Here is a 12,714-nt window from a genome sequence, read left to right as displayed (position 1 = left end):
AGTTTGTTTAATGTAATAAACATTTTCTTTTTCTTTATTTTCAAGCTCTAAACAGAGACTTCAATCAGTGGGATCCTTTAATTGAAGGAAAAGATGACAACTTGATTCCAGGAACCAATATTACTATACCACATTCATCTATTTAATCATGTAACATAAAATAATAAGTGCAGTGATTTTATAATGTTGTGAATGCACATGTAACGGGGAAAAAGCTTTCATGTTCAAGAAAGGGCCAATTTATCGATTTGCAAGAAAGTTTTGAAATTTCATCAAGGAGGCTAAATATTGACTGCAGTGTATGAGAATGATGGGTTAAAATGATATGTAAAAATAGTCTCTACAGGATGACATATGAGAGGTTTCATAAGCTACCATCCACCTGCTTCCCAAAACAGACACAGTGCAATAGATTTACATTTTTTACAACACATCACCGTCCTTTGTCCTAAGCCTTAATATTTTTATAGTCCTTTAGAGGTTTTCGATATCAATGCAATGTTTTTAATTCTGTGACAAATGTTAATGGAAGGCAGATAGCAGACAATTAGTTCCAGTTTTAATTCTATCAACTGTATTCTTCATATCCTGTGTTGACCAATCATGGTAATGATCTTAACATAGTGGAGGGGCTTGTGGTGGAGTCTAAGATCTGTAATTATGATTTGTGATTTCCAGTGAAATCAGTTTCTACACTACTAAACTGCTCGTTAATAAATATATTATTTTTTAATCTAATGAAATTTGAGTATTTTGGTTTCCAGTACAACTACACAAAAAAGCACAAGTTATGTTTATGTATTTGAGATATTGTTTATTAAACGTCTTACCTTTTGTTTGTTTTTGTCTCTTACAAAGTCTGAATAACAACATATTTTTAAGAACGGTTGATATAAGTGCGACACACAAAGAGTGCCTATTTATTAAAGAAAATTTCAACCAGTTACCACAAGATGCAGCAGACTACCTTTTCACCACAAATGTAAACATTTAAGAACTTTCTAAACAAACTACAAAATCCCAGGCTAACATCTAACTTGAGTTTTTTTTTATAATAATGTATACAATTAAAGGCTGTGTAGTAAACGAAAAACAAAGCAGCCTTAATCCTTACAGAGAAACAACTAAACTGTAGAAAGCAAAACTCAAATTTGAAAAAGCAGAAGTGCTTTTGTTGCTATTATATGATTTATGATTTAAATTGAGTTGACAGGAATTACTTAACACATCAACAAGTTTTTGGCTATTTAAATTTAAATGTAAAAAAACAACAACAAAAAAACAACACTTAACAAAATGTTAGTCGTAGGGTATATTTCCCCTACCCAAAAGTATACAATTGTTTAGACTAATCACGCTTTTCTTTTTCACTCTCGGGCTCATGAACCACTGCCTGGGATTCTTGCAAAACACCAACAAAAATGACATCGTCAGATGCATCCTCAACTTTAAGGGTCAAATGAGTGACTTGTGAGTCTTCTGCGCTGGTGCAATCAGAAGCATTTGACCTTTCCTGAAAGCCTGTAAACAACCATTTCAAAAGTGACCACAAAGGAGTCATTTGTAAGGACAACAGTAAGGTTTAAATGTACACTTACATGAAGATTCTTCAGTATCAGGACCGACTTCCATGGCCACTGCATCTCCATGAAGCTGAAGTATTCAATCAAAGTAAGAAAATAAACAAATACATACATATTCACACAAATATAATTCTTTATATATATATATATATATATATATATATATATATATATATATATATATATATATATATATATATATATATATATATATGTGTGTGTGTGTGTTTGTTTATGCATGTATGAAACTTCTCAAATGTTAGTAGTTCATGAGTTTATATTAAACAATACCGTGCCATCAGATGCAGTGTCAGACTCTGCTCCATCATCACTGGTCAGAACAATAAGGTCTTCAGTGACATGGACTTAAAAGGTGAAAGAAAGGTCAATAATTTGAGTTCTGTACATTCATTTTATATTTGTGACCCTGGATTATAAAAATCTTAAGTTGCACAGATACAGTTGTATGAATAGCAGGCAGTTGTTATATCAGTGAGAATCGTCTATTTTTCTTATATGATAAATACTATTCAAATATCAGTTAAAGATCATGTTCCATGAAGACATCTTGTAAATTTACTTTAGGTATATCAAAATCTAATTTTTCATAAGTAATATGCATAGGTATAATAAATGTAATAAATATAAATGTGGATCCATTTTGAATAGTTGTGTTTTGGCCAAATATCGTCTGTTCATAAAAACCATGTATCAATGGAAAAAAAGCTTATTTATTCAGCTTCATGTATAATCTTTCAAAAATGTAACCTTAAGACTTAAGTTTTTGTGGCCCAGGGTCACATTTGTTAAACAACTTATAATTAAATATGGAATGTTACCAACATACTATTAAACTCCTCAAGCAAGGCATCAGTTTCACTCACATCCTGTACCTGTAAAACATGGCATGAGGACAAACACTCTTAGCCTCTGGGTGGTGCAAATCTTTCAGGAGAGAAATAAGAAAAAAAAGATAACGCACCTTATCACGGGGAGCTGTGTCAAGGAAATCCAGCAGTAAATCCACTGCAGTACTCATCTTTGCACCATCTTTTAACAATAAAATGACTATGAATACACATTGAAAATTCAAATGAAATGGCAGTAAGATGTTGAAACTATTTAAAGGGGCGGTCCACTATAAAATCATATTTTAAATGTTCGTTTTTGTGTAATATAGCTGTGTAAACATAACCAAAAACTTTAAAATGTAAGACACTCAAAGTTTAATGCAAAGAGAGACATAGGCTTTTATAGAGTTAGCTTAGCAAAGTCTACAGCAAACAAAGTTTGGGGGCTACAAAAATTACATCTGGGTCAATATTGTCGTAAATCCTTTGGTTTACATGCCATGAAACATGCAGCAAAAGAGTGTGGTCACAAAGGCTTTGTAACATTAGTAGTAATGAAAGGTAAAATGCTGTCCAAGCTTTGCTATTTTCATGTAGCTTGTTCTGTTTCTGTATTTGGCTTCCAAAGAGCATGATACAAAGAGTAGTGCTAACAATTTATTTTTAATAATGTTCCAGAGAATTATAAAAAAAAAAGATATTGCTCTCTATGCAGCAGTTTTCCACTTGAAATAATTAACTTGAGTTCACAAATATATGTGGAAGTTTTGTATTACTTGCATATGTATTCAGGTTATAAGCATGTGTAAGATGTCAAATTTTATTTTACCAGCCCAGGTATGACCGAACTGAATTGCTAGTTAGAAACATAACATTTCCTGGTGATGTGGAACCAATTGACAAATCACAATACAATAGGTTAGCGGACCAATCAGAGCCCATTGAGGACAAGCTTTAAAAAAATGACTCTGGACCACCCCTTTAAGATTGAATGGTAACCGTTTTGCTCTTCGAATGAAGTATTCAAGTCATCTTGGGGATCCTTGCTTTCGACGTCATCAGGCTGATGTAAAAATACATAGTAAAATCTTAATAAAAGACAGCATGACTAATAATAATAACAATAATAACACAAGACTACTTACACATAATTCTTGAACAAGATCATGTACTTGTGCACCTTCCACCAGCATATGTTTAGCTAAACAGCCAAAAACAAAGCCTTGTCATTTGCATTCAGACCCAAAATAATCAAAGCAGGTCAACACAGATTTCTTTTTTTTGTATCTGACTGTTGAAACAATACTCTTCAGCTTCCTATGGAAAATTATTTTCAATACAATAGAGGTTAATCTAATTTTTTGGATTATTACATTCTTGGACAAGTCAATAATCAGAAACTAAATTAATTTAGATGCATTATTTCTTATTAGGTGTCACACTAAGGAAAAAAGTAAACCTCACATGCAATGCTAATTTCTTTGTATATCAGTACAAGTAAAAATGCCTTGCTAAAAAAAGAAAACTTCTATTAAAGAATGTATGACTTGTTGCTAATGCATTGCTGTTTTAAGGAAGGTCCTGACTTTGAGCCTAGTGAAAATGAGGGTAAAATAAGAAGTTAAAAATACACCTTTTTGCAAAAGTGTATATCTTTTAGCAAAGCCAACATATCAAAGTATTCACACTACATCTGCATTGTTTTTTTATGCAAAAAGAAACTATTCGAATCTTGAAACATTTGCAAAATATATATGGTGTTGTAAGCACTTCTTCACAGGGTAAAGTTACTTTTAACGAAATTAACTTTATCCTAATCTTAAAATAAATGAATAAAAATGTCATATTTCTTTCCTTAAAAAGTACCAGTAGCAAATTTAACACTTAAATTATTTTAAAATACTATAAATAAAATGTAAAAGTAATTTTCAGGGGCTGCAACTAATAATTATTTTAATAATGATTAATTTGTCAATTATTTTTTAGATTAATCAATGAATGAAAAAAGAACAAAAAAGAAAAGCATTCATTTACAACCCTTTATTCAAAAATAGAACTATAATCTTAGAAAGGGCACAAATATTGTCCTTGAACATTCCTGAGCAGTTATAGTAATAATAAAAAAAATAAGTTTTTTAAATAAATCAAGATACATATTCAGGGTTTATGCAGATATCATAATGTCAAATTTAAGACTTTTTAAGACAATTAAGTATTAAATTTAAGACCTATATCACAATATCAAAACACGCATACACAAAGAGAAAAAGCAAAAATCACAAAATTTGTGGTAAAATAAATGTATTAAAATTGAACAGTACTAAAGACAGGTAAGATACACCATTGAACTACAGAAAAAACAAACAAACATCTTAATGTTGATTTATACTTTCACCTGGCACCACATCGTGCACCTCACGAAACGGACGAGGCTTTTATACTTGACGGTTCGCCATTGAGATATTCTTTTTAATGACGGGGTGGTCAAAAGAAACAATAAAAATCAGACAAATAAACAGAGAAGTAGAAAATTTTCAGAACTACTTCATATCATTAATATCATTGAAGATTTTTAAACTAATTGTTTATTATTTTTATTATTTATTATAAATATTTTTATAACCATTCAAGATTTTTTTTTAATCTAAAATTTTTTAAATCTAAATGATGCATCACTTGTTTTGTTCATATCTCAGACAGTTATACCTATTAAAGTCAAATATTAATGACAACAGAACACGGGCTGCTCTACAATTGTATTTTTTTTTCATCATGGCAAGAATAAAAACAAACAAACAAACAAAAAGTACACATACTAAAAATACAGACTTTATTTTATTTTGCCCACTCCACAATTCACAAATTACTGTCTGGCTAGTTTCTTTCCTCTACTTATAAGCTAAAAAGGCAATAATGGTCCAACATTTCTTATCATTATCAACAATAAACCTGAAAATTGGGCATCAATATATTAAAAACTGATCACATCAGTTACTGTTCATATATTCTATTCCAGTTACAGCTGAAATCTGAATTATTAGCCCCCGTTAATTTTTTTCCCCCAATTTCTGTTTAATTGACAGAATATTTTTTAACACATTTCTAATCATAAGTTTTAATAACTCATCCCAGCGGAAACCTTGATATTAGACACATGAAACAGCAAAAGAAATTGTCTTGTGTTCGGAAAAAAAAAACCACCTCAAATTTAAGTGATTGTCTGCTTAAAACAAGCTAAATTATTTACCAATAGGGTAAGAAAAATAATCTTAATGAGATATAACCTAACACAGAAGCATCACTTAATTTTCTCATGCCACTTTTCTTGTCTAGTCTTGATTTAAAATTTTTTTAGATATTTGGACAGGAAACGAGATTAAATGACTTCGTAAGAAAAGCTTTTTTGCAGAGTAGCTATATATGATAATAAATCCAAAAAGGGCGAGTGAAAAAAAAAAAGTGTATTAGTCTTGCAGCGGTGGTAGAGTTACTTTACTACTGTTATTAACCCTTTCACAGGTGAGTTTAAAAGATTCTATCTGGCCCCGGGAGTGAGTTTTGTTAGGCGATCATCATTTCAGAACGCTCACCCTTAATGTTTCCGTGGTGACACATCATGTTTGTCACGCGACACACTGCAGCCACAATAGCTCTGTATGACAAATATATCCCTTTTATTATGCCTTCTCGTTTTAATACAAAATATATGAGTTTTTTGTTGTTTAAAATACATAAATTATCTTGATCGTGATCTATAACACGAGTTGGCTATTGCCATGTTTACTTGCGGCCACGTGCACGTCTCATTCATAAAAGCAGAAAATGCAGGATTCAGTATGTAGATTCATTAGTTACTCCCAAAATGCATGCAAGCAAGTATCTGGCCAACTGGGAGAAGAACAGATAGAACTTTGTTACTTTTACTACGCGTATCTGATATGAATGGCAAATTTTACATCAGCAAATTATATCTGAATGGATTGTTAAGACTTCCATTGACTTTGTGTGACAAACTTTAAATGTATTGCTTAACTAGCACTTGTGCATTTACATGTCTAACACATAAAATAAGTATTGAGTGGTTAAAAAATGCATAACTGTGATATGACTCAGCCCATGTGACAATATTGGTTGTACATAATGGTTGTCAAGCTGGATAACAAGTAAACACCAGCACCAGGGACATTATGTTCCTCACTTCAAAACGGAACAGAAGTAGGATTCTGTATTGATTTACTCTGCTGTTGCTCTCTTCCTCCTCAAAGACTCCAACATGTTTGTGTTTCAGGTGCCGGATCATTGCCTAGGTACTTTTTTTTTTTTTTTTTTTTGTGAAGTGCTCCCACACCTTGGATCACTAGGGACTTCTCTGCTAGGGCTGCACGATTCTGGCTAAAATGTACATTTTACATATTTAAAAAAATCAAAAAATTTTTAAATCAAATAACGATTTTCTCATGATTCTGTAGATGTAAAATAAAGATTAATATTAATAGGCTATTATTATTATTGTTAATTCTCAAACAACAACAACAATAATAATAAATATAGCTGCAAGCAGCAATTAACGGGGGTCAAGCAGTTTAGCAGGGTAAGGTCATATAGCAGTTAGGACGCCTGTAAGTAGTTTATTCGACAACGAAATATACGATTAGAGTGTTAGAGTTTATAGATTGAGCCAACAAATGTTTGATAAAACACTCCAGAGAAGCAACTTCGGTTTTTACATATTGACAAATTTTTTATGAACATTTCGAGTGACCGCTTTTATGTCAAAGCGTTCAGTATAAGCAGCCCTAAGATATAATGTGTAGATCGAGTCATGGCACCTTAGACAAAGACACGGCATGTCAAATTTCTAGTTAATCAGATAAATGGTTACTCAGATACAGTGATTTTACAATGTATAGCGCCATCATGTGGCCAATGTCTACGAATGTCATGCTATGACCTCTGATTAACCTCTTGCATATGTTTAACAAGTTTGGTGTAGATATTTCAATCCATTCATGAGTTATGGCTATTTTAGCTCTTCCTAATAAAAAATGACAAAACTATATAACTATATAAACTAATAATTTTGTGTTTTATTAAAAGAATTTAAAAATCTACAGAGTAAAAAGTGTGACAAGCTTTGACAAAATTTAATCTTAAATGCATTAACTGTGTTCAGTTCATGTCAATTTGGGATTCAGAATGCATTACATAACATTACATCACATTCTTTGCTACAGAGCAGTAAAATAAAATATAAACTATAAGTGGTCTGTTACTGCCATCTAGTGGCCACAGTTGTGATTTTCTTTACAAATGTTTAAAACAAGGTGTTTAATTATAGAACCAGTTTTTCCTATTAGAATTATTACACAGAGGTTAACTGTGACCAAATTAGATGTTTAATGCATAGCAGTGTTTATATCAGGTCAAATGTGATTCAGAATTATCCTAAATGCAATTTCCCTGACTTTAAACTCAAAAAAATGTAAAACAACAAAGGTATGCAAATGTTTTGAACAATAAATAAGTGGTCTTGTTGTGACATCTAGTGGTTAGAAATGGTAGGTGACAGTTAAAAGTCTGTTATAGTGGCTAAAATGATAGAATACTGAAAATATGTGTTTTTGAGACCTTTAAACATCCAAGATGGGCAAAAAAAAAAAAAAACTTGTAAATCATTTCAGTGATAGGTGTGTAAATGAAGCACATTTACTGCATTTTTAAGCCATTTTATGATGTTTTTAGAACCATTTCTACTATTATAGCGCCACCTATTGCCCGATCTCCACAAAATTTTGCATGTTTGTTCGCATTGATATGCCACATGTGCTCACCAATTTTTGTGATGTTTTGCCTCTTCCTTATTGGTTTACAGGCATGTAGGTTCGTGTAGACACGCCCCTTTTGTAAATAAGCCTGTTACAGCTATCTAAAATGGAAAGTTCAACTTTTTTTTGATAATTATTGATCTACTCAGTCCAGAGGTTCATACAACACTGGTTTCGTTGTGATTGAGTTAAAAACCAGGGACTAGTTCGCAAAAGTATGTTTTGTACATATTGATGGTTTTTTAATGATCGGTGTGAGTGACAGCAGTGGGTTTAGTGTCAAACTGTTCAGTATGAGCAGACCTATCATTTGATATGTAGATTAAGTGTTTTTGTGAAATAGTGTTTAAATGAAGCACATTTACTTTATTTTTAAGCCATTTGGCATGTTTTTAAGACTATTTTTGCTATTATAGCGCCATCTATGGTTTGATCTTCACAAAATTTTGCAAGTTTCTTCTCATTGATATGGCACATGTGCTCACCAATATCTGTGATGTTGTGAGTTTTCCTCATTGGTTTACAGGCATGTAGGTTCGTGTGGACACGCCCCTTTTGTAAATTAGCCTGTTACAGCTAGCCAAAGTGAAAAGTTCAACTTTTTTTTGATAATTATTGATCTACACAGTCCAGAGATTCTAACAACACTTGTTTTGTTGCGATTGAGTGAAAAACCAGGGACTAGTTCGCAAAAGTAGGTTTTTCCTATATTGATACATATTTAACGAACGGTGTGACTGACAGCAGTGGTTTTAGTGTCAAACTGTTCGGTATGAGCAGGCCTATCATATGATATGTATTTTGTGTGGTTTTGCAAAAGGTTGTGTGATACACAACCCATTAAACCTTAAAATTGCGTAAAATCGCCCCCTAGTGGCCGATTTCTTTCAAAATTCTTACAGTCCTCTAGGTCCATAAGTCGAACATACCCAGCGAGTTTCGTTCCGATCGCTCATCGTTAACCTTGCTAAATGGCTGCACAATTTTAATTGGCTAATGGCGGCCATGTTTTTTGAGATGTGTCATTGTCCTTATAATATGTCATGGCAAACTGGTCAAAGACACTGCATGCCAAATTTCAAGCTGATCGGACTAACGGTTGTAAGGTTAGGGTCATTTTATGATTTTTAAGCTTTATAGCGCCACCATGTGGCCAAAGTCCGCTGTTTTTGCACTGTCACATCAAATTGAGCTTATGCATGTGTGTACCAAGTTTGGTGATGATATCTCATTCCGTTCAAAAGTTATAGCTCCAATTAGCATTTAGCTTCAATTAACATCGAACATTGTTGTGTACTGTTTCGAGTGAGAATAAAAATGTCAACTTTTTTTTGATAATTATTGATATTCAGTGTCCAGAGAACATTTGAGAGCTGGTTTAGTTTAGATTGAGTGAAAAACCTAGGACTAGTTCGCAAAAGTAGGTTTCGGATAAATCGCGATGTAGCGGGAAAACGGTGCGTTGTAGAGAAAAAATTTCTGCTATACACTTTTGTTCAGGTTAACCCAAGGATTCAAAAAATGTAAAGTTTTTGAGTCTACGACAAACGGTGAACGATAAGCGGCCAAAAATGTCCAAAAAGTGTTTTTTTGGTGCCATAGCGCCACCTATGGTCTGATTTGGCTGATCTTTGGCCAGAACGTAGTGTACCGGGGTACTACCATCTGGCCAAGTTTCAGCTCTCTCGGCCTTACGGTTTGGTCTGGGCAATAGTGACTTCGGCAGAATAATAATAATAATAATAATAATAATAATAATAAAAATCTTAACAAAAACAATAGGGTTTCAGCGCTTCGCGCTTGACCCCCTAATAATAATAATAGGCTTATGTGTAGGTCTATTGTTGCGTAAAATGCTAAATTTTGTAAAGTCATTATGGTGGATTTGAACAGACTTTGTTCTGTTTTTTTATTTACAGTAAAATGAGAACATCAGAATACAACTATTCATAATTATAAAGTTGACCTATTATGTTTGAGACACATGCTTGCAATCTGTCATTGACAACATTATTAGACTTTGTTTTTACTGGTAAAATGAGACATTTGTCCTTATCAGATTCCTTCTTGCGTTATATTCAACATTATATAGGCTAGGGTAGTTATACTGAAACAGCAAACATTTATTATCATGCACAACACTGTGTTCGCTATAAAGGAAAAAAAAAACATCAAATGCTTGTCGTAATCATAACTAAAATGCTATATGGTCATTTAAATAATGTGCGCGCTGGCTTTACTAACGAGTAACTGCTGCAACTCGGAAAAAAAAAAAAAAACATGCAAATTATCCTTTCAATGCAGCTCTCAAACGATCGCTCTATGCAACAAACTGAACATTATTTAATTATTTTCTTTCTTATTCACAACCTATGCAAGTTCTGTTCGATAAAATAGGCATTGGCATGCACGCACGCGTTCTCAGTGGTAAACAAACAGTTCGCGGTCAGCTCAAGTGTGATTTCGCGTTCGCGAATATATCATTACATTTAGACAGAAATTACATTTCTGGATGAATTAAAATGTTTAAATACAGTATGCGGCACTTTTATGGGACATTTGTAAGTGTCCATGTTGCTGTGAAGACTTGTGCGACCACCTTTGAGCTTCTCCTGACCTTGAAAATATAATTGGCTGAATCATGGAAAAGCTGAATTAAGATAGTGTGTAGGGTTAAATCGAGATTGGATTCTTTTTTTCGATTAATCATGCAGCCCTATTCTCTGCCTTCACCATGTATCTTTCCCTTAACATTACCTCAATTAATCGAAATGTAATCGATTCGTTGTTGCAGCCCTAAATTTTTGCCAACACTGCTTCATTATCAACAAGACACCTTCATTAGAACTAGGTTTAGTACGTAATTAAAATCAAGCAGGTTCACTTACCCTTAGAATCTTCAACAAAAGCAGAGCAGGAAACAGATTCTTCTTCTTGAGGCTGCAATTATTCAAATGAACACATTGAGACACTATACGCTATATCATTACTCTGTTGTATTTCGACAATTAATAACAAATACAGTCACCACTTTACCTGGCCTGCAAGTTCATCATTCGGAGCCATTTGGTCAATGAATGTTTCTTCCTTACCTTGGCAAAAGTAATTTTGAATAAAACATGATATAGACACAACCATATGAACCAGCACCAAGTAACAATTTTGTATTATAAAATATATATATATATATATATATATATATATATATATATATATATATATATATATATATATATATATATATATATATATATATATATATAAAGACTTACCATTTAGGTCTTCAGACTCTAAAGCAACAGCAATTCCATTTGCATCTGAAACTTCTGTCTGATATAACTAGACGTATAAATGGTTGTGAATACATGTGATTCAACAGCTGAAAACACACTACTTGACACAATAAAACTACTACCTTTGAAGCACTGTTCTCTAGTGTGGCATCTGTTTCTTTCGTTGCATCATCTGCAAAATATTTAATATATTGATTTATTACCATTTCAAGGGAAAATAAAAGCAATACAATCATCGAGTAGAAACAGAGGTATATGATCAAGGTGCAATTCTATAACCAGATCAGCCCATGGTGTGAAGCTTTCGTGCATCTTTTGATCTTAGGTTTATCTTTGAGACCTGTATTGATTATGAATTGACAGAATAATTGACATAATACACATTTACCTGATTAATAAATTGTAACGTTTGAACATTTTTGATAACTTTATTCCTGTTTATTCTAATAGATTTTGTAGTCTCTTTGTTACCACATACTGTGCGTCAGGTAGCAATGGACTCAAATCCAGTTAAGGTAGAGAATTGGGCACACTAATTGCATCTTTTAGAGATCTGGCTAAAAACTATTTGGAAAAGTCTTCTTTTAGTTTAGGACAACATGTTGCACAATGAACTTAGATAGGGTACTTGACCCTTGTTTAACTGTACTTGGCATTCTAATTAAGTGTACATGGGGAAACTATAGGGCTGCAACAACGAATGGATTAAATCAATAAAAATCAATTACTAAAAGCGTTGGCAATGAATTTCTTAATCGATTCGCAACACGGAGACATTTGATTATTAAAAAACACTTTTAGTTTAGCGTGGAGCAGATTGAACATGGTCTCTCGCACACTAATACAGAGTTCGGTGCCTCATAGACAGGGATGAAAAGGGAGTTCAACAGCAGGGTCCTACTTTGTTCCGTTTTGAAGTTAAGACCGTAAAGTCCCTGGTGCTGATATTTTACTCGTTTTCCAGCTTAAAAAGCATGTTAGTGCTAGCTCTTTACCTTTAGAGTGGCAACTGAGAAAATCAAACTGAGCTTTGGCGCAGTGTCTGGCGCCGAGCCAGAGAGAGCTCGCGCTGAGCAGAGCTCTAAGTAAGGGACCATCGGAAAAGTGCTTATTTTCTTCTTCTTTTTTCAAAAACAAACGGAACTTAACCCCGCTGAGAAAA

At 33.0% G+C, this 12,714-nt stretch overlaps 2 protein-coding genes across 5 annotated transcripts in view; one reads left to right on the top strand and one right to left on the bottom strand.

Annotated features, from left to right (window-relative positions):
• pla2g7 (phospholipase A2, group VII (platelet-activating factor acetylhydrolase, plasma)) overlaps nt 1–853 on the top strand; it is an 8,767-nt gene extending 7,914 nt beyond the window's left edge. The window contains 1 exon segment of the mRNA NM_213189.2: nt 46–853. Coding sequence (NP_998354.2) covers nt 46–146 — 101 coding nt within the window. The 3' untranslated portion in view covers nt 147–853.
• The window catches only part of tdrd6a (tudor domain containing 6a), a 25,016-nt gene continuing 13,095 nt past the window's right edge, over nt 794–12,714 (bottom strand). The window contains exons 6-16 of one of the 4 annotated variants that reach the window (XM_073932886.1): nt 11,675–11,724; nt 11,532–11,589; nt 11,296–11,351; nt 11,148–11,199; nt 3,580–3,635; nt 3,434–3,497; nt 2,566–2,633; nt 2,431–2,476; nt 1,875–1,948; nt 1,599–1,653; nt 794–1,521 (exon numbers count right to left, since the gene is read on the bottom strand). In XM_073932886.1, coding sequence (XP_073788987.1) covers nt 1,349–1,521; nt 1,599–1,653; nt 1,875–1,948; nt 2,431–2,476; nt 2,566–2,633; nt 3,434–3,497; nt 3,580–3,635; nt 11,148–11,199; nt 11,296–11,351; nt 11,532–11,589; nt 11,675–11,724 — 752 coding nt within the window. In that variant the 3' untranslated portion in view covers nt 794–1,348. 4 annotated transcript variants of the gene reach the window in all.

Source organism: Danio rerio, chromosome 20 (assembly GCF_049306965.1).
Source record: "Danio rerio strain Tuebingen ecotype United States chromosome 20, GRCz12tu, whole genome shotgun sequence".
Classification (NCBI taxonomy): domain Eukaryota; kingdom Metazoa; phylum Chordata; class Actinopteri; order Cypriniformes; family Danionidae; genus Danio; species Danio rerio.
Note: the sequence above shows the minus strand (reverse complement) of the source record. Positions and strands in the feature narration are given on the sequence as shown.